General features: G+C 44.7%; 1 protein-coding gene across 1 annotated transcript in view; it reads right to left on the minus strand.

Moving 5' to 3' along the window:
• Positions 1 to 1,686: 1,686 nt before the first annotated feature.
• The window catches only part of OPRD1 (opioid receptor delta 1), a 37,914-nt gene continuing 16,890 nt past the window's right edge, over positions 1,687 to 22,710 (minus strand). Inside the window, exons 2-3 of the mRNA XM_081869348.1 lie at positions 6,536 to 6,885; positions 1,687 to 4,772 (exon numbers count right to left, since the gene is read on the minus strand). Coding sequence (XP_081725474.1) covers positions 4,240 to 4,772; positions 6,536 to 6,885 — 883 coding nt within the window. The 3' untranslated portion in view covers positions 1,687 to 4,239. The remainder of the gene's footprint in view (positions 4,773 to 6,535; positions 6,886 to 22,710) is intronic.

Consider the following 22,710-nt stretch of genomic DNA (forward strand, 5'->3'; position numbering starts at 1 on the left):
CCAAATCTATACTGTCCTCCTGCTCCTGGGAAGATTCAGGATCTGGACCAGGAGCAAGGGGAGGCAGAGGCTCCCACCATTTCTCCTCAGTGCAGCCCTCCTCCTCATGGTCCCTGACAGCTCGTTAGACTTGTGGCTTTTATTTATGCAGCACTGTTGCAGACTGCAATGCATCTGGCCCAGACACCACCTGCTTCTGGATGAACAAATGGGCTATTTGAGTACAGAGCTGGTGTTCCCACAAGGTGATTTTTAGGTAGCACAGCATTGTCTAGAGAGAGAATAATGTTTGCTATAGCAGCTTTCTCTCCCAGTGTGACTTGGTGGTGACTCCTACACTTTGATGACTGCATCAGGCAAGTCTCTAGGGAAAGGTCAAGGGGCCAGCAGCCAATCTGAGCATTAGTGAGAGGTTGTGGGCAAGTAATCCCAGACATTGAAGATGTAAGCATTTGGTTGGGTGACCTTTTTTTAGGATTTTACCCCAGGAAATAAACTGCCACAGGGGCCGGATTAAAACAACCGGTGGGCCAAAATGCACTTTGGACATGCCTGCTTTAAGGAGTCCAATGTGCTTTAAAACTGAACAAGCCTTGTGTGCCATCTTAAGCCCTCAGACTTTTCCAGCTCCTTGTGGTGTCCCTCTCTCCTCATATTGTTTAATGAAAGAAGCATCCTCAGCCACCCAAAACTCACTGGGAGCTCTCCGAGGTGCTGATCAGCCTGCCTGGATTTGTAAGCTTTTTGTGCCTGTATCTGCCCTGACTACTGGACATGTCAAGTAGAGTCAGGCTACTGTGACTATACCTAAGGGGTGGAGAGCCTCTGAACATGAGGCTGGATGCCACCTGCATGTCCCCAGGCCCTCTGAATCCCCTCAGGCACACCTACTGTTTAGAAGGGAGCAGCAGAAAGGGAAAGGGGACTTGGATGTTCTGCAAAGTGTGCAATTGTCTCCTTCCTCTGTGAGAAGATCTGCTTTGAGGAGATCAAAGCACGGGGGGAAGCTTCTCTATGCGGAGAGAAAATTTTGTTCCTAATAAATTTACAGAAAGCCATTAATCCATTTTGTAGTTGCATACTTGCAGGGGTTTTGTTGTTGTTGTTTTTTTAAAGTGCAATTGCATTTTGAATTTTGAGGTTTGTGAATAACTGCAAGACAGGGTTTGCAGTTCAGCTGTGCATTGGTGTTATTTACATTCTTCTGCTGGGACTGCTGAGTCCCTTTTTTGCCTTTTGTGCAGTGAGGACCACTGAGAGGTTTGTTTGTTGTAAAATTTAGTCATTTATAAATGTTTTCAAATAAATAAAGTTTGCTGGAGATCATTTTTATTTCTTTATTTTACAAACTTTGAAAAGAAAATCTATGGCAAAAAAGGGAGGTGACACTTGAGTGAAATGGCATGACACAGTTTCCATGGGAAACAGCTTTGTGTCTGTGCCTCAGTCCACATTTGGGTTCAGTCCTGCCCATGACTGGAGTGCTGCTCCCAACAGGTTTCCACAAGGTGAAAGTAGGACTTAGTCTGAAAAAGGTTCACTACCTTGCTGCACTTGCTGTGACTGTGCCTACCTAATAGGATGCAAAGTGATGAGCATTGCAAAACAGGATTCTGGGGTGCTGCACTAAATCCTTGAGGCATGGCAGATTGAAATAAATCGAAATAAATATCAAATACTTTGCAGTTCATTGACCCCTTTTATTGAGTCAGTTTTGTTTTTGAAATACAAATGTTCCTTGTCTAGATTTGTGTTTTGCCACCAATCCCCCCCCACTCCAGATACTGTGACCTAGGTAGGTCAGATATCACACCGGAGAAGCTGAGGGGCCATCTGACTCGCATGGGGGTAAGGCAGTAGTAAACAACAATGCAGAAAGCGGTTGAACACCAGACACACCAAAATGAAACACAGGCCTCAGTTGCTGATGTCCCAAAGCTTGTTCACACAGGAACTGCCACCCAAGTAACGCTGGGGCATTCCTGGGACATTGATATGTACAATAAGGGGCAGTTCAATGTGTGCCTTTCTTCGCTGCTGGAGTTCCTGAGCGGATGTAGCAAGGCTTTAGCTGGCTCCCCAGGGTTCCAATGTCAGAACGGCGAGGAAAATACAAAAGAGAAGGGAGCCTTCACAATTGAAGGAAGGCTTTTGTGCTATTGGAGAATCCTGATTTGAACTTGTAGGCTTCCTTGGATTTGTGTTGCTTTGGCACAGTAGAGCAACGAGGGTAAAGAGTGACTCTCCCTGCAGTGGTGCAACTTGCTGTTGATTATGAGGAGGATCCAAAGGCAACCCATGCACGAGGTGCCACCAACTTTTCATTTCTGTCTCCCTGTCCAGAGTTCAATTGGGTGCATGGTCCTCTTCCCAGAGCTAGAAGGGCAGCTCATATTAGAGAAGCAAGTTAATGGGTTTACCAATTTTTGCTTATCACAGAGAGATAAAACTGTAATAACACAGATGAGCAGTGCATGAAAAACCACAACATTCCCATTTCTGTTGCTGAGCAGTACTGATTACTTTGTGATAAAGCTCTTACCAGCGGAGGTCTAGAGTCCTTTCCCAGTACTGTGGCATTCCCTTCTCCTCGCCTGACAAGAGCTGGAATAAATTGACTGTTTCAAATCTGCAAATCAAAATCAAATATCTGTTCCTCTGAATGAATAACTGAATTTAAATTTGGTAGCCAGTGGCATGTTCACTAAAAAACAAAAGGAAACAAAAACATTATCTTATGCAACGTGTTGTACTTCATCACTTCAATACTTCCATTATCTGCTAAAGTGGAGTCAAAACACTAAGGGTGTGCACTGGCCACAAGATTCAGTTTTTATCTGTAGCTTTGGGAAGCAGCAGTTTTGGAGCCACTCTGTAGTTTTCCAGTTTGACTCATAATTTGAGACAAAATTATATTTGTTGAGAATGAAGCTCCCCCATCTTCACTAAAACGAGGAATCTAAAAGAAAAGACTATCTATATATTTTTTTTCATATGAGTGGATGAAATTTGCAGGCACGTTAGTTCCTCCAGAGTGGATTAAGCCAGCCAAATGTTAGGAGATACAACTAGGGTTTAGTGTGTGTGTGAACGACACTTTTAAAGTTTGATTTAGGAAAGAAAGAAAATGTATTTTGTTTTCTGCCAACATGTGATGCAATTTGCAGGCATAGTCTGCCTTTATGATGGGATGAAGCACACCAAATTTCAGAATGATAGTTGAACTGGTTCCCCTGCAAGGGAAGCATTACCGTTTTGGAGTGGATACAGTAGTATGCACAGGGGGTAATAGGGGTGGGGAAAAGAGCAAGAATCTTCAGGAAATACTAGGATGGGGGAACTGCCAATGCACTCCAGCAAGAACCTTACTACCCCATGTGTTGTTGGACTTTTGCTCCCCTGCTGGATTTTGGGGGATACAACCCCTTCTGCCTCAGGGAGGGAGATATCACCACTGACTTGTATAGAAGAAGGGGTGATGCAGCAGGTGGAACGGGACATGATCCATGTGAAGAACAAACTGTTTTAATATTTAGTCAACATTTCCGCTCCAAATCACTGTGAATGGAGTGTTCTGGGAAAATAATTGCCTCTACAGGGCATTTCCCTAGCCAGTTTCGTTTTGCTTTGATTAAAAAAGAAATGCAGTGTGTATTTTTGAGTGGGGACACAGAGTCCACAGAGCAACTTGCAAGTTTAGAGAGTCAGTGATCTGACTTGAGATGTCTCTTCAACAGTGCAGTCTGGTAATCCAGGAAGTATACAGAGCCACCGTAGATCCCTACAAAATATTAGCAAATAATGAATGGAGGAACAGAATGAACACTGATGTGTTAATCAATGGCCCAACCATCTACAACATAACAAAGATATGTGCAGTGAACTTTTCAAAATTACTTAAAGCCGACACAGGATGGTTAAGAAAACATCCACCCTGTAAAAGACATTGAATCAATGCCAGTCTTAAGAATTCACTTCAGAACCAAAGAAATTCACAGCCAAATATCACTTGGCAGTTGATGCCTCTCTTGTGGGTACTCTGTTTATGGTTGTAGGGGGGAACTTAACATTTGCAACTACTTGCAAAAGTCCACAATGTTTGTGCACTGCTCCTTTCTCCCCCTTCTGGCCATTCCTACAGTTCAGTTAAAATTCTGTAGTTGTGACCTGGGTCACTTCTGACTGCAGTTCATCCACTCTGCGTCCACGGGAGCCCCTCTTGTGGCTGTCCATGTCTAGTCATGCTGACTTATTGAGGACTTCAGAAGGAGTGCAAGTCGAGACACGCTCTCGTGTGGTGTTTCTGGCCCGGCTGAAGCTGCTCTGCTCCATGTGTGACCGGAAGGGGAGGCAGAATTCTCGGAAGCACCTCTTGAAGTTCTCATCCAAGAAAGCATAGAGGACAGGATTGAGGCTGCTGTTGGTGTAACCCAGGGCAATGCAAAAGTGGAGGCTGGCCATCACATAGGGGTTCTTCTTGTCGATGCCCACCAGGGTCCAAACAATGACAAAGATCTGGATGGGTGTCCAGCAGATGATGAAGGCAGCCACCACCACCAGCACCATGCGTGTGATACGGCGCAGGTTGCGGTCCTTCTCCTTGGAGCCTGAGAGGAGGCGGACGCTCTTCAGGCGGAGAATCATGAGCCCGTAGCAGATGGTGATGACCAAGATGGGAACCAAGAAGGCAAAGATGAAGACGCAGATCTTGGTGACTGTGTCCCAGTAGATCTGAGGTTCAGGAAACTGCAGGAGACACATCACGATGCCACCTGCAGCAAAAGGAGAGGAAGAGAGTGAGGTGACTTTCATTCAGCAGATGGAGATACAGAGATAGAGAGGTGTCCAGCTTGGACATTATTTCCCAAGGCTCCATCGGCACAGATGCTGATTTTCACTGCCATCTGTTCATTGAAGCAAATGTAGGAATATCAGGACTTGCTGATATTGTAACTCCTAACTCATGCCAACATAATGGAGTATTCCTAAGAGTGTCTTCTTTATGACTCAATCAACTAACTGGAACTCACAAAGCGAATAAAGTAGATTTCATTTTTTAATACCAATAGTAATATTAATAATACAAGTAATACTACTACTGATATTAATAGCAACAACAACAGCAGCAGCAGCAACAACAATAATGCAAGTGGAAGCTCTTCTCTGTGAGCCTACAGGCTCTCTCCCTCACCACCCAAGCCTGCCTCCCTGTCATGATCTTTCAAAGACTTTCAGCCCTCTTCTGGTGTTCTGGCTGTGGCCAGCCAAGGAAGGAAGGGACATTTACCTCTCACTGCTCCAGCACACAAAAGGCAGGGTCAGTGCAAGACATTGCAGCTCCTGAAACTGCCTCCGCCACCTATCTTCCTGCTGCTTCCTCCAACCTAACTTGCCTGCTGGCCTGGTTGCTTGCTCACTGCTAGCAAAGAGGCTTTAAAGACTTAAGGTAAATGTTAAACAGTAACTCCAAGCAACTTCACCCACAGTGCCTCACCCATTTTTCAGAGCGAGGCACTGAGCACTCATGCCTTTGTTGGCAGCTACCATGAAGGTTGGAGGAAAGCAGCAGGGTGGGGCAGAAGTTGGTAGGGAGAAGTGGTGGCAGGGCTAGCAAGCTAACCAATCAACTGGCCAGCTAGCTGCCACTCCCAATTCGCCATCTCAGCCATGTGACTCATTGTGCCCTCCACATCCAGTAGGGGAATCTTCTCTGGCTCAGAATCAAAATCTGAGATGGAGAAGAATTTGGGACTTTCAACACGTGCTTTGTCTTTGAGGCGGAACAGTATAAGCCCATGAGACTTGCATTTCCCATTCCAGAAATAGGAGTCTCTGGAACCATGCTTTTAGATAGCTCCTTTTCCTGGAGTTTAGACAAGGTGGTGGTATTTAGTGTCCTGTAGTTTAGAACTACCTTTTTTTTTTTTTGCTTTGTTGTTCTTGGTGGTTCTTCAGATCCACCTCCTGATGACTAGATGGTTGAATATACTTTCAATGGGTGATATATGGTTTTAAATAGGCAACAAGGTTGGGGATATGGTGTGCATGGAAGGGTTCTTTAACTTTTGAAAAACCAAACACTATTTTGTCCTCTGCCAAGGTCCCATAGGAACAATTTTGGGGAGGGAGACATTTTCTATCTATTGCAGGAAAAAAGCTGCTATTTGTGGCAGAACAGTTTCAAAACTGCTCTGAGAAGTCTGAGGAGGTTCATGACTGACACAGGGACTAGCCAATTAGTATTGTGGTGTGGGGAGGTGGCCTCATGCTTGAAACAGTGCTGTGCTAATATGCCTTCCACTGAAAACGGAAAGATCCAATGTTCCCTAAGCTTAGTTCAAGTCAGAAAGTTCTACGTGTGTCCAAAATGTGGTGAGGAAACTTTTACAGCAGACTCACTGATAAAATAACACACATCTATGTACAGCCTTCTGGGCATCTCTGGCTGTGGTTTAGAGAGCAGGAAAGTGGTGTCTCTGCCTTCCAAAGCCCACACAAAGGAGGATTGACTGGAATGTGGCAACAAGACACTTGCCTTGAGATCGGGTGACAGCCATGATCATGATGGGCACCCCAATGACAGACGAAAGAACCCAGATGCAAACATTGATTAACTTCGCTTTTGCTGGGGTCCGGAAATCCAGGGCCTTGACTGGATGGCAGACCGCTATGTACCGGTCCACGCTCATCATGGTGAGGGTGAAGATGCTCGTAAACATGTTGTAGTAGTCAATGGAGAGGACAACCTTGCAGAGCAGCTCCCCAAAAGGCCAGGTCTCCATCAGGTACTTAGCACTCTGGAAGGGCAGTGTGCTAGTGGCCAAGGCATCTGCCAAGGCCAAGTTGAAGATGTAGATATTGGTGGCTGTTTTCATCTTGGTGTATCTGCAGGGAGGAGACAAAGGGAAAGTCGTGTCAACTGTAGATTATGCTTGCTCTCTGCCTAGGAAGCATGGGTGTTTCCTGGTCGAGATTAATAAAGGCCCCCAAGCTGTCAGATTTCTCGGCTTTGTTGTTGTACCCTTGTTTAGCTGATGTGAAAAAAGAGGCCTGCAATTAATGAAACAGTTAGTTCAAAATAGTATGTGAAATTCAGGCCTCCACCTCTGGGGATGGATTTATCATTCTTCCTCTGGTCTCAGTCAGTTTCAAATGCATTCATCTATACATCTGGTCCAATGGCATTAATCTGCTTTTCTAATTAAAAAAATGCATGAAAATCCATATTTTTCCCCACAAGTTCTGCATTGCTAAATCAGTACACATATGCGTCTCTTTACCTTTTAAAGCAAACAACCACATCACAAAGTTTGGAGAAGTTGCCAAATTACAAGGATAGCTCTGCATTTCATGCTCATTAGTTCAGGAGGTGTCAGCCAGGTCAGTTCATGCTGAACTTGGGAAAGAATTAATTCCATATGCATCCTCCCCTCCTAATCACTTTTGGTAGGACTTTGTAAGTCAATACAAGGACCATGAACTTGGCTGGGTAGCAGGTGGGTAGCTGATGCAGCTGTTTTAACAATGCTGCTACATATTCTTAGCCAGAAACTCTCATCAGCAGTCTGGTCACTGCATTCTGCACCAGCTGGAGCTTCCAAACCAGACCCAAGGGCAGCCCCACACAGAGCACATTGCAGTAAACCAGCTTTGAAGTTACCAATACATGGACCACTGTGGTCAGTCTATGTTGTACCCCCACTGGCGGAGGCAGTTTGCTTCTGAATACCTGTTGCTGGAAATCACAGGACAGGAGGGTGATCTGGGGACCCGAGGTTGGGAAAAGCTGGACTAGCCTTTAGAATAAGGAGCCAGTGTGGTGTAGGGGTTAGAGTGTTGGACTAGGACTTGGGAGACCAGGGTTCAAATCCCCACTTGGTTATGAAGCTCACTGGCTGACCTTGAGCCAGTCACCTCTCAGCCTGACCTACTGTGGGGATAAAATGAGGAGAGGGAGAACTGTGCGCACCACTTTGAGCTCCTTGTACAAAAAAAGGTGGATATAAATGCAATAAAATAAATGCAATAAATAAATGTTAGCGCTGGAAGACCCTACTCCATGAAACCATCTGGAAGACCTGGAGACTGTTGCTGTTTATTAGCCCAAACTTATTCACAGGGCTGTCAGGAAAGATCCAGTGTGTGTGTGTGGGGGGGGGGGAAGCCATTGAGCCCTTTGGAAGAAGGATGGAATGAAAATGCAATATATTTTTTATTGAAACATGGGGAAGGAGAGCGAAGAAATGACTATAGTTTCTCCTCAGCAGGCTCCTTATTGTTCTGCCTCCTTCCCTCATCTTTCGCCTTATTCTTTCATTTCCTTCCTTCCCACATTAATCTCTCCTAGAGGGAATATATCTGACCAGAACTTTGATTTTCTTCTCTCTTTTTTACCACCAGGATCCATTTTCTTCATTTTACTGTCTTGATGAACAAGAACTTATCCATTAAATATGGATTTGAATGCTTAAATTATTCAAGGAAGCAAAGGGCTCAAACGAGTGCCTAGTTTTCCCTCCATCATTGCAGGGGAAAAGTTGAACATCTCAAAGATGCTGCCGCCAAACATGCCCAGTAGTTTCTACTGTCACATTGGAACCAGTGCTTTCTTTTATTATAGGCCAATATGCACACTTACGAGCCGCCTGAACCACTAAGACTTAAATGCCGGTAAGTATGTGCCCAAATCTGGGTGGGATTTTTAAGAGGGTTAGAAGGGATAGTTTTGCATTTCCAGCAAATCAGCTGGACTACTTGAAAGTAAAGCATAGAATTACAAGAGAACTTAGAGGTCAACTAAGCCAACCCACTGTTTATTTTTGGAAGCTGACTGCTGCAGCAATCTTGAAAGGTGGTCCTCAAGCTTCTGCTTGAGAAACTTCTAATGAGAAACATCGCTTTCCAGGCAATCTGTTTTACAATTTCATTGTGAAAACTGCCATTTTCATTAAACCTTGGAGGATTTTTATTTTTTAAAAAAGATTTATATATTTCATCAGTTATTCTTTTTCTTTCATTTGTCTAATTTTTCTGGCCCTGTTCTTTCTTCCCATGAATATTGTTAAGGGCCCATTAAATCCTGGATATCGGTTTTCAAAAGCATCGTCACCAGAGCAGTTAGAAAGCAAAGCAGAAAACCCAGGATTCAGTTGCTTTTGGAAAGGCAGCATTTACGATATACATATGAGAATGTTCCAGCATGTATCTCAGTTATTTACACAAAGAGGGGAGTGATAACAATATTGATCTCTCTGTACATTGTGACAAAATGACTAGGCTATCTTGATACACATGCACACCAACCATCAGGGATACACTTTAGAACAGAAAAATAAATAAGTACTGTTCCACCATTCAAGCCCACTCATGCAGTCATCAGATAGGTTTGCTGCATTTTGCCAAAGGCATTCATCTTAAGGCTTATCAGTATTGGCATAGATAACTCCTACCTGCTTCCAATGGCCATGTGACAAGAGGACTCTCCCCACCCTCATCAAATAGCCACATTCATTGTCCTGACCCCAATAGTCCAAAATCCTTCTGCATGCAAGGAAGGATAGATTAATCTGCCAGTTTAGGTTTATTTCAGTTTCTCATTTTCCCAGTATAAAATTCAGCTCGCCACACTTCCACATTGGTTTGCGATTTTTGAAATTAAAAAATCCTCATTGAAATGTGTCGGCTTTTTTTTGCAGGCAGTTTCCCCTGATATAATGCATGTTCATGAATGCTTGTATTTATACACAAACTTTCCCCTAATATATGCATTCTTGCACATGCACATTAGAAGGAGATTTTTTGCAAAATTCTGAGAAGTGGAAATTTGGGATGGGGGAAATAGCTGGCTTTGTTTAGACCAGAGGTCGGCAACCTAAGGCCCATGGGCTGGAGGTGGCCCATGAGGGTCGCTTAACTGGCCCATGAGCTTCCCCCGAACCAAGCTGCTCACTCGGTGAGTCCCCGCATGCTGCGCTAAACTGGTGCAGCGCAGCGCGGGGACTCTCTGCCACAGCTCCGGAAATCACTTCTGCGCATGCCCAGACGCCAAAAATCGCTTCTGCACAGGTGTGATTTTCAGCATCTGGGCATGTGCAGAAGCAATTTCTGGCCCCGTGGACATGCGCAGATGTGATTTCCAGTGTCGTGCTGTGCCAGTCCAGCCCATGGAGGATCTCTGCAGGAGTGATCCGGCCCATGCCTGGTAAGCCTTGCCAACCCCTGGTTTAGACACATGGGGACTAGGTAGGTTTGCCTTTAAATGTCAGCCAAACTGATTTTCTCTCTCATTCCTACAAGTGAGCACCTGTTGCGTTGGGGGGGGGGGTGTCCCTTGGCTGAATTCAGATGTTAGAAAACAAACACAAGAAACACCACATTCCTTTTATGCCGCACTATCTGTTGCATTATAGAACTGTAGCCTTTGGATAGCTATACTGCCATGCCATGCTGCATTTTAAACGGTCGGAAAGAGCTGTCTGTTGCGAGACTGGCCCCAAATTTCATCACGTGGAATTGCAAAATAAAATTTTCTGAGTTAACAGGGTTGCAAACTGATATTTCCTCCTCTAGAAACAATGATCACAGAAACGAGTGCTAAACTTCCAATAGATTTCACCAGGCTTCCAGAAGAGGCTTTTCCATTATGTAAAAGATAATATAAAATGCAGAAGTGAACAGGGAAGGAAATGTCAGGGGAATGGAAGAAAGGGTCATCTGCATGCAGCCCCTTTCTATGCGGCGCTACAATTGCCCCAACGGAAAGCACCTTTTCTGTCCTTGGAGAGCCCTCAGTTTTTGCACAACTACACAAACAAGGGCCTCTATGCATGCTGCTGCTGTTGAAGAGGTGACTGTTGGTGAGGCCCACATGCCAGTGGTGTGCAAGAACAGAGGCCAAAGCAGCAGCAATATATGGTGTGTGTGTGGTTTCTGCACACACTCACACAGCCCTCTCCACCCAGGCAAGCGAGAGGCACTCACAGAGTTCAAAGGCATATTCCAGCCAAGCAAAAACATTCAAAGAGGGTGAGAAACAGGGCAGTGAGGGGTGTGGCTGGGGAGGGTGTGTGACCTGAGGAGAGCCTCAAGAGCCAGGTAGAGAGGCTTGGGGGGATGCACCTGACCCCTGAGCCTGAGGTTCCCCATCCTTCCCTACACAAAAGCTACTTCAGCTCCAAGAAAGGTAAAAAGGTAAAGGACCCCTGAACGGTTAAGTCCAGTCAAAGGCGACTATGGGGTTGTGCGCTCATCTCACTTTCAGGTCAAGAGAGCCAGTGTTGGTCCACAGTTAGCTTTCCAGGTCATGTGGCCAGCATTACTAAACCGCTTCTGGTGCAACAGAACACTGTGATGGAAATCAGAGTGCATTGAAACACCATTTACCTTCCCACCACAGTGGTACCTATTTATCTACTTGCACTGGCATGCTTTCGAACAGCTAGGTTGGCAAGAGCTGGGACAGAGCAATGGGAGCTCACCCCATCACAGGGATTTGAACCACCAACCTTTTGATCAGCAAGCCCAAGAGGCCCGGTTGTTTAGACCACAGGGCCACCCGCATTGAATAGCACTCCAATAGCACTATCTGTACAAGAAAGACTGATCCTTTTATAGGATTTTATGTTTAGGGGAGAGTAAAGGCTATTGTGTGAGAATTCATAAGGAAGAAGCATCAAAATTGCTTCAAGAGTTATCTCCCCTTCCCTCCGCCCCCACTTTCCTTTGGCAAAAAAGAAATCAATTTCCCTCTATCTTTGCAGCTGCAGCACCAACCACACATTCCTCCTTCATACGGATTTTTGCTCTCCTTGTCTCTTCTTTTTAATCTAATTCCCCATGACTAAATAATTATGATCAATTGTTTTATTGTCTGCCAGGTTTGCTTTCAGAAATCTCTTTGGTAACCATGGGGAACTGATCGCCTGAAAATTTCCTGATTAACAATAATCGCTTGAAGTTTTACAGTTCTCTCCAACGATGTTACAAGCATTGCATAACAAAGCCCACAACATTCTGATTGTTTTGCCTGCAAGAAAGAACTAGGGGGGCAGGCAAGCAGACCGGTTTGGGGTGTGTGTGTGTGTTATTGCTGAATCTAGTAACAAAACCAGAAGGGACTTGTTCCTTCCAAATGCTCAGCTTCTGGTCTTTTAGTGTTTGCGTTTTAATCTAATCTTAACATGACAGTGCCACCCTACTTGTAAATGTTGCCAGGGCAGCTCACACAGCTAACAAATACAACCAAGACAGCACAAATAAGGGAGAGGTCCAAACCCCCTTTGTGATGAGATGTGGAGCAAGATGTGGGGGAGCAAGAGGTTGGATTGGGTGCTGGTTTCTTTCTGCTTGCCTCTGCTGGCCTCCAGCTGCCTGCAGAGCGATGCCAGGACCATTCTGCTAGGACAGAGTGTGCTCTTCCAGCCACCTAATAGTTGGAATGCTAGAAGTGCTGCTTGTGGGGTGCCCACCAGTTTGTCAGGGACTGGCTAGATGATGAGGATTAGTGGGAGGCTCTAGCTGGAGGAAACCCCCCCCCCAAAGCCTCAGAAGAGGAAGGATCAGAGCCAGAGCAGTGGTGGTGGGACATGGAAGACAGGTCAGAGGATGAAGTTGGGGGCAGAATGGTTGGATGCTGAGTGAGAGAGAGGATCCAGAGGCAGCAAGCACTGCACACAGAAACTCCAACTCATTTAGTGAGAAGTGAAAAGGGAAGCAATGGGGCAGACCCATAGAGTTTTGCATATGCAGGACAGCCATCAGTAATGAAATACGACAGGCAGGCAGACATAGTCTTATACCGAGTCAGATCATTGGCCCATCTAGCTCAGTATTGTCTACACTGACTGGCAGATATTCCTGGAGATGTCAGGGAGGGAAGCTGGGACCTTCTGCATGCAAAGCAGGTGCTCTATCACAGCTATAACCATTTCCCGCTTTGCCATCTCAGGCGGACATGCCATCTAACAATAAAGTTGTCAATGGAGGCAATTTATGCATTCCACTGCAAATCAATGTCACTGAGTGGCATTTTGGGAAACTCTCCTCTGGTGTCTTAGAAACATCTTGCTGACAAGCAATGCGGGGGGGACGGGACTCAACTGATCGTGGCTGGACTTCTTCCTTTAGGGATTATGTGTCAATTTGATTTTTATCTACCGCTGCCTTCCACCCAAGGCCAGTAGAAGACATTAGTCCTGCTGGCTGAAATCCAGGCTGAAGGCTTTTGCTGGTGAGAAATTATCAGACTAATACTATGAACAGTATCAGTCAATTGCCATGGAAGAGAAGAATGCCAGACACTTGGGACATGATCTACCTCTGAACTGTACCAAGAGAAGAGATCATAATTATATTATTGCCATCTTCTTTGTTCATCTTTACCTCTCTCCCCAGTCTCTTCTCTTTAACACTGAACGAATAATAAGCAAAGGGTGGAACTAGCACAAGGGGAGCCAAAAGATGTTGTTGGATGGCAACAAGTCCCATCAAACTCAAGCCAGCATGGTCAAAGATCAGGGATGATGGAAATTGTCATCCACAACATCTGGGGAGGGTACCATGTTGGATACCCCCGAATGAGAAATACTAGATGCCCAAGACATTTTTTTCTGCTTGAGGTGAAGGACAAGGTGGTCCCATCTCCCTGCTTTCCATGTACACAACCCAGCTGGACCATCACCTGCATTTTTAATTCAACATTATCTCCACTGCTAGATGCAGTTTGCCTCTGAATCCCAGTTGCTGGTAATCACAAGTGGAGAGAGTTCAGGTTCTGCCAGCAGGATTCCCAGAAGCATCTCATTGGCCGCTGTGAGAACAGGATGCTGGACTAGATGGGTCTGATCCAGCAGGGCTTTTCTTAAGTTCTTACATAGCAGCATCAATTTTCCAGACCTGTCAGAGATGTCTAAACTTATGCTCACAAGCATACAGGTTTCAAAGGACCTAAGGTTGCTTTCCTTTTGTCTAATATGCGAATCTTTCTAATTAATTTCCTGACTATTACCCACCATGTGCCACCGATAGGTAGAACTCCCTCCCTGACATTCCCTCCAACACAGGCAGCATTTAAAGTCTGCATCAAGGTTAAGTTCCAAACCACAGAGTTGAACTTGAGTCGCAATTAGTCTCTCCTGTAATGAAAAGGCTCAGAGCAATAAAGGCAGCAGCACCTCCTCCCGGTTTGACCTGATCGTCCTTCCTCCCTCCCACTGCTCAGAGTGAAACAAGTAGTGTAGAAACCAGAACCATGCAATTGCAATTTGAAGAAACAGCAGTTACAGGATGCAGAGATGAAAGTCTAGCGGTTCTTTTGTTTGCATGGCAGTAAAGATACCAGATGTCAGAGGGAGGCTTGATAGGCGCCTAACAGTGTGATCTCATAAATTGGGGGTGAGGAACCCATGATCATCCATATGTTGTGGGACTCCAGCTCCCATCAGCCTCTGTCAACATGGTCAGTGCTCAGGGGTGATGTAGCTCCACAGCATCTTGAAGGCCAGAGATTCCCCATCCCAGCTACACAGAATTACTTAAAAACAAGCCCCATTGAATTGAACATGATTTACTTCTGGTTAATTTGGTATGGCAGGATGGGGAACCTATAACTCTCCAGACCTAGCTGCACTACAACTCCCATCATCCCTGACCGTTGGCCATGCTCTCTGGAGATGATGGGAACTGCAGGGCTGGCTAGGGCTGTGTGAGCTCCCTCACCCACACTTCACTTCAGGGTCCAATTAAACACTTTGTATGTGGCCTCTATGAATTCTGGATCGCTCCTAGGGGGCCTTTGCTCACCCCTTGGCTCACCCCCCCCCCAAATCTGAAGCAATATTTGGAAAGCCTAAGCTTTGGTTCTCTGTTTAACTAACCTATGCCTTGGGTTAATTTCCCATTCCAAAGCTGGCGGCAGGCTTGCAGATTCTATGAAGTCTCACTGTGCCCAGCAGTGCCCAGTGGGTGCTGATCCATTAGGGCTTAGCCCAAGGGTCAACATTTTTTCAGGAGGGGACCGGTCCACTGTCCCTCAAGACTTGTGGGGGGCTGGGCCCAACTCTCCCAAAATCACCCCCTCCCGAAAGGACCCCCCCACCGCCACTCATGCCGCAGCCGCCGATGCCGCCTCATCTTCGGCAGCGTTGTTATCATCCTCTGCCTCTGCCAGGGGTCTGCAGGGCACAGAGTCCATGCCGCTGGCCTGGGCAGCAGAGGCAGCCTCTCCACCGCTGACACTTCCTCCCGCTCAGCTATTGGTCATATACAGCCACCTCAGCGGGAAGGAAGAGGCGATGCCCAGAGGCGTCTGTAGCTTCGGATTGGCTTCAGGTGCTTCCTGCAGCCAATCTGAAGCCGCACCAGCATTGTGGAGGTCAGTCCCCATGCGGTGAGGCCTCCACGCCATGCCAGTTTAGCGTGGGGACTGACTGAGCGGGTGGGCGGCAGGGTTCGCAAGGTTTGCGGGCCGGATTAATGAGCCCAGTGGGCCGCATCTGGCCCCCGGGCCTTAGTTTGCTGGCCTCTGGCTTAGCCCTACTGAGCGAAATGTCAAGCTTTTTATTTAAGCCCCCATCCCTCGACAAATCTCACCACCATACTCTTTCCTGTTCTGTTCATCCTTCCATAATCAACCGGAATTTAGAGACTCCTTCGGGAGACATTTCCATCAATGGTCCTGTCAAATGAGATAGTTCACTTTCACATACAGATAGGTAGCCGTGTTGGTCTGCCATAGTCAAAACAAAAAAAATTCCTTCCAGTAGTACCTTAAAGACCAACTAAGTCAGTTCTTGGTATGAGCTTTCGTGTGCATGCACACTTCTTCAGATACACACTTCTTCAGATGGTATCTTCAGATGCACACTTCTTCAGATGGTATCTGAAGAAGTGTGCATGCACACGAAAGCTCATACCAAGAACTAACTTAGTTGGTCTTTAAGGTGCTACTGGAAGGAATTTTTTTTGTTTTCACTTTCACAGTTGCCAAATTTCATATATGATGGAAATTTTCAAGTTTTACCCCTCTACTCATGAAAAACATTGCTTTTCATTTTTAAAACTTTGGTTTTTAATTTTTGGGTATATTTTCAGCTTGAAATAAACTGACAGCCTGTACTTAAATATTCCTGTTATGTTCAGAATCTCTCTCTCTTTCTCTGATTTTGAAAACACCTGTCTTAAAAGATTCCATTTGTACATCCTTATTGGCTCCTGTCTGTGCTTCTTTGCTTAATAGGGACTCAGAGATGAAAGTATCTCTGCAAAAGGTGAAAATCTACCTGTAGACGTTAGCTAGAGACATTTTAGCTGTCAGACAGATGTGCCCAATTAACACCTGCAACTAGATTGGGAATGTTTGTCTGACTTGACAGAGATGGAAAAATAAAAGATCCTACCATCAAGTTTCATAACTTATTTTTGAAGGATTTGTGGTCCAAATCTATTTTTAATTACCCATGTGAAAATGTTCATGTTAAATTGTTATGCTAAGGGAATATCAACCCTCCACCAAGAAAAGGCGCATTATATCATGTCACTCATATCGTTTTGCTTCTCATATTTGCACTCATATTTGGCTTCTTGTCTCACTTGTTCTACTTCTAGTTATGGAAAGTAGCAAAGACTTGTTCAAGACACTGATGTCTTCCTCATTAGTTTCTGCAGCTTCTGAAATGTCAACAAACATTTCCTCCTCACTTGCAAATCTGTCATTAATGAGGACTAGAATATTGCTTCCTAGGTCTGGGGAAGAACTCTAGCTTGGTTAGCATTCTAATGCAAACCTACGAAATTTCCCAAAGCAATATGTGAACTGAAACAGAGCTATCCTTCAGAACTCACCTTTTTCTGAATAACGTCATGCAGTTTTGCAGCAACATTTTTGCATTCAAGCAATTTTATGATCGCACCACCACACCATGCAGGATTTCATATGGGAAGCAGAATTTTAATCTGGCATGCTAAGAACTGGAGTTTTGCTGCTGCTGATTTTAAAGGCAATTTCCTAGTTCTTAAGAATGCAATGAAAAATGTGCGTAGGCAATGTTTGTTGAAAGCTTTTGTGATAGGGCTCAGGAGTTGACATCATCAGGCACCTGCCAAGGCCTGTGCTCCAGCAAGGGACCCACTGCTAACCTTAGAGCTCTCTTGCTCTGCTGTTCCTCCCTACAGATAGTTCTGCCTGCACATGTCTCCTCCGTGGTGGAATGCGCAGTGACAGGAGCACAGAGAGCAGGCAGCTGTCTCTGTTCCGTCTTAGCCTTTGCCTCTGGGTGGCCAATCACATTAGACCCAAGAAGAAGAGGGCAAACAAATGATGGGCAGGGCTGGCTGTGGCAAGGAGGAGTGGGCAGGACACTTGCTCAAGGGCCTCCTTGAATATGGAATTGGCAGGGTACCTTTGAATGATGCTTTTTCATCTGGCAACCCTCCCTAAAATTGCCGTGGTATGAGTCCAGCTGTGATGATGCTCTGAATGTGGGAAGAGCCATCATGTAGCGGCAGAGGGTCTGCTTTGTGTGCATAACCTTCCAGGTTACATTTCTGGCATCTCCAGGCAGGGCTGGGAATATTCCTTATCTAAAACCCTGGAGAGCCACTGCCAGTCAGTGCAGACAATACAGAGTGAGATGGGATGAACCTGACTTGGCATGCAGCAGCTTCCTAAATTCCTAACGTGATCTGATTCAGTGGGGTTTTTTTTGGCTCAGGACTCTGTACCAGGCAGATCTCTGGCTTGAGCTAAACCCTGCTGATATCACAAACTTGTGGAGTAAGCAGAGGTAAGATTAGCAGGAGCACAGAGATTACAATCAGGCTGAGCCAGTTTCCTGCACATAACTGCAAGATTATTTGCCAGATAACTCTTCTGGGCCACAGTGAGCAATGTTCAGTGCTGATGTGTGCATCAAAAAACAGTTTGTGAGTTGGAGCTAATATCTTGGTACATGCACTGAATACATTTTCCACAATATTTTCCTGGATGAAAAGGATAGTTGGCAGCTGTTTGCAGTTCAGTGGCATTCTTATTCTAAGGCTATGGGCTCAAGCATAATAATAATAATAATAATAATAATAATAATAATAATAATAATAATAAAATGAGCTAGACCTTGCAAAACCTTTGTCCGTGCACTGGAAAAGGTAAAGAATGGATACTTGAATATTTGGGGGAATCACAGCTAAAGAATCCCCAACAGATGGAGTCACATACTTTTATGTTTGGATTCACTGAGGATGCCTTCTGGATTTGCATTTCTTGCCCTCTTGTGCAACAGACCTGCTTCTGTTTAAAAACAAAACAGCAGACTTTTGCAGAAAGGAAAGTGATGGGGGAAAAGGCGTGCTGGAAAACACCAAGTGCTTGATGTGGTATTGTGTTCGCTCCCTACAAACAAATCAAAACGGGATTTCCAATAAACAGCCGTCATCACAAAACCTCCCCACAGACTTTCTGCAAACAAATCAGGATAAACAGGTTGTCTGGAAGCGACTTGACTGGGGACCAGTATAAGCCTTGAAGCATATGTGCTTGGTTTCCTGCTAGAAGCGACGAGATGGGCTGCTATCCAGAGCTGCCTTGGAAACCTTCATGAGTTTTACTGTTGTTTTGGGTGTCAGGTCTATTTCCTGGCAGCTGAGAATTCTATACCAGCCAAGGACGATATGAAGGACAAGGCGGGCAGGAGACGAAAAGGCAGTTTCTATGATGGAAGACTTCGAGAACTGCCAAGCATATGGAGCCGCTCTGCCCTTGTAACTGGCGTGTCCCTGATGTATCATGATTTGTAGTGATTAAGCAGCTAGTTAAAGACACAATGAATTTAGAGGCACATTTGGAAGGGATTTAAGATTTAAGGAGGCAGTGCAAGGATGAAGGAAGGCAATGATTTATTTTATTTATTTATTTTTTAAGCAATGGTGGGGAAAATATGGCTCCAGAAGGTGTGGCCCAAAGTAGGTCCATCCAGGCCATACTCTTTCTCCCCCCCCCCCACACACTCTTGAATGCAGGGGTGGGGGGCAGGTAAGCCCGGCCCCACATAATCAATCACAAGATGCAGCACATGCGCACCATTTGAATAGTAATGCTCATTAACTTGGGGGGGGGTCTAGCCCCCTAAAAAAAATTATTGGGGGCACCAAAGGGACCTCCGTACTTAGGAGTTGGCTCCTATGCTTATTATTTCATTTCATGCTGTGCAACTTTGTGCGAGGCTGTTAACATGGAAATAAAATGGAACAGAATTGCATCATTGCTGCTGTTGCTAATGATAAACACTGCGGAAGATAAAGAGTGAGAATTTCCCCCTTCTCCTCCTCCTCAAGTGTTGACGTTTCCTAACAGGGCTCTTGTGCCTTGAACAGCTGCGTGGAAGACAGAGATGCCCCTTCCCTCCCATGCCCAGCTCATTCATCATGTTCTGATTGCACTATAAGCGACGGAAATGACTCTTCTGGAAAACATGAAAGTTCTCAGCTAGCTAAGCAGGACCAAAAAGATAAGAAGAGATGGAAAGAACAGTTGAGTGCCTGTGCAGGGGTCTCGATATGATCAAAGGTTCCTAGACGGAAACATCAACCACATTAGAAGTAATGTAAAGAGAGAGAGAGAGAGAGAGAGAAAGTTGACATGCATTCTTAGCTATTTGCAAATGGATCAGACTTGGTGGCTATCGGATTGGATTTTATTTACTCTGACTGCTTCTCTTTCATTCATTCACTCTCTACAGATTCTCAGTAATTATGCAATACACAGACGAATTACTTGCCCCGTGTCCTTCACTCACAGAAGAAAATGTGCCTTCGGTAACTCCAGATCAATGGATTGTTTTGTGGATGTATACCTCAACATCTCATTGACACAATAATAGTTCATTAGCGGTGGATTTATACTGGACCATCCACACATCATTCTGGTTGGTTAGCTGCTCTGCAGTGCTTCCCTAATGTCATTGTATTATTGCCGTTTAGTGGGGCGCCCTTGTGCTACAGCACAACAGAAGAGGGAGAGATAAAAAAAGATTTGGAACAATTGTGGCATGAAAAATTTACAGAATTTCAGCAGGAAGCTATAGGCCCTGCCCTGCTTTGGAATGAAGCAGTGTGCCCATCTTTGGAGGGAAAAACAAAGAAGGGCATGATGTCTCCCCTTGCCCAGACATCCTGCACTTAGAACATCATGACTTAAAATTCGGCTGGCATGCATGCCTATGGGAAGGTGAAATTTTATAAAAGTTTTATGAACCATATTCTTAGGAAGAATCTGTATAGGGTTTGGGAGAAATATAAAAATCTGCTGGAAAGGAAAACACTTTTACGGCTATCTCCTATGAAGGCTATTACAATTAAGAGAGTTAATATGGATAGACAGTGGGTGACTTACAGGGAATTGCTCCACTTTACTGGGGGGTGGGGGGGACCTAAACTGAAGTCAATGGGAAATGTCAGGAGCCATGTTAATGGATTGGTTACAATACCATCGGTTACATTAAATGTTTAAATTAGATAGAAAAAATGGTTTTTCAGACCAAAGCTCAAATTTGAAAAAGAACTTCTACAAAACAAAGAGAAACTTTTGTCTAAAATGTATAATCTGTTATTAGACTGAGAAACAAAAGATGAGCTTGTTAAAACTTCAATGACACACTGGGCAATAGATATAGGACAAAATATAGATTTTAACCTATGGGGAAACTCTCTGGAAAAGTGACTTGAGGTTTACAGCATGTTTTTCTTTGAAGGAGAACTACCTGAAAATGATTCGCAGATGGTATTTAACTCCAAGTAAGCTTTCTAAGAGGTATAAGACTGAATCAGATAAGTGCTGGAGATGCAAAGAGGTGGAGGGAACGTTCTTTCATATGTGGTGGACTTGGAAAAGGGTAAAAGAGTATTGGGAAATGATCCATAATGAATTAAAAAAAATGTTTACAAGTACTTCCCCCCCCAAAAAAAACCCCCAGATTCCTTTCTATTGGGGATAATTCAGACTGAAATTTCCAGGTGTCAAAAAAGGTTATTTATGTATGCTACTACTGCGGCCCATGTTTTGTTAGACCCAAAATGGAAAACGAGCGAGGTACCAACCAAAGAAGAATGGCAACTTACCGTATTTTTCTGTCTATAAGTCGCCCCCATGTATAAGATGGCCCCTATTTTGGGGAACTCAGATTTAAGAAAATGGGGGGAGATGGCCTTGTGTATAAGACGCCCCCTAATTTTTGACATTATTTTTAAGGGGGGGAAACCTAATCTTATACACGGAAAAATACGGTAAGTTGACAGAATATGCACAACGTGCAGTCTTCATGGGCTGCTGAAATAGAGGTGCATTTTGAGCATTTTTCGGGGGGGGGAGTTCATAAATTTGATGAGGCTGGGGATTTTTCTGGTTGCTGTTGGTTCCTCCCCATCCCCTACCCCTATTGAAACTTTGCTGCTTGTAGCTACCTGTGAACTTTCATGTTCTCCACACTTTGTCTGGTTGAACACAAGAAGAACCCTGCTGAGTCTGGCCAAAAGCTCATCTAGCCCAGTACAGTGGTACCTCGGGTTACATATGCTTCAGGTTACAGACTCCGCTAACCCAGAAATATTACCTCGGGTTAGCGGAGTTAATTATCTTTGCTTCAGGATGAGAACAGAAATCGTGCTCTGGCGGCGCGGAGGCAGCAGGAGGCCCCATTAGCTAAAGTGGTGCTTCAGGTTAAGAACAGTTTCAGGTTAAGAACGGACCTCCAGAATGAATTAAGTACTTAACCCGAGGTACCACTGTATTGTGTTCTCACAGTGGACCACCAGATACTTATGGGAAGCCGGGAAGCAGGAAGTGAGGGCTAACAGCACTCTCCCAGGAACAGATATTCAGAGGCATAATGCTGTGTAACAGTTTAGGGTTGCTCCAGAGATCCTGTGTGTGTTTGTGTGTGATATAGTAACATTTTAATGCATCTAACCCAATGGCCTTCGCAAGACCACTATGGCCATACATTCGCAACAAACTAGTGATTGACAGGAAACAATGATCGAGAATATAAGAAAAACATACATAAAATCTGTACCCACCATATTTGCTACTCCTATAAATCAATTCAGGTAAAATCGCTAACAGAATTCATTTTTTAAAAAAACAACAACCATGTGCTGAGTTGTTTCCTAGCAGCTGGTGCACATAAAACCATCCTATATATAATATAATCCTGGTTAAATATTAAAAATTCTGCCTATATATATCTTGGGGTGTTTTATTTATTTATTCCAGTACTGGGAAATTATATTTGCAAAGAATTTCCCCCTTGGCTCAGCATATAATGGTCAGAATAATAAATAGTGAATTATACATCCAATTCAATTGCATCCAAATAGTTTTATGCCTTTTCTCTCTCCCCTCCCCAGTGTGTGTGTACATGGCAGCGCTGCTTTGGGGATGGTGGGTACCATTGGAATAGGCACTGTGGGAGAACATGGCGTCTATTTGGTAGTGGAAGAGTGATGATACTCATTTATTTGCATTGTTTATAGGCTGCCCTAGAACTTAAGAGTTCCAAAGAGAAAAGAAAAAGACAAATACATTTGTTTATTCTCCAAGGAGGTGTTTAACCTCCAACAGCAACCCTGTGAGATAGGTCAGGCAGAGAGGCAGGGTCTCCTGGGTCATAGTCTGACACTTTAACCACTACACCACACTCATAAATGAGGGGGTTGAGCCTC

Source organism: Podarcis erhardii (genome assembly GCF_964252035.2).
Source record: "Podarcis erhardii genome assembly, chromosome: 7".
Classification (NCBI taxonomy): Eukaryota; Metazoa; Chordata; class Lepidosauria; order Squamata; family Lacertidae; genus Podarcis; species Podarcis erhardii.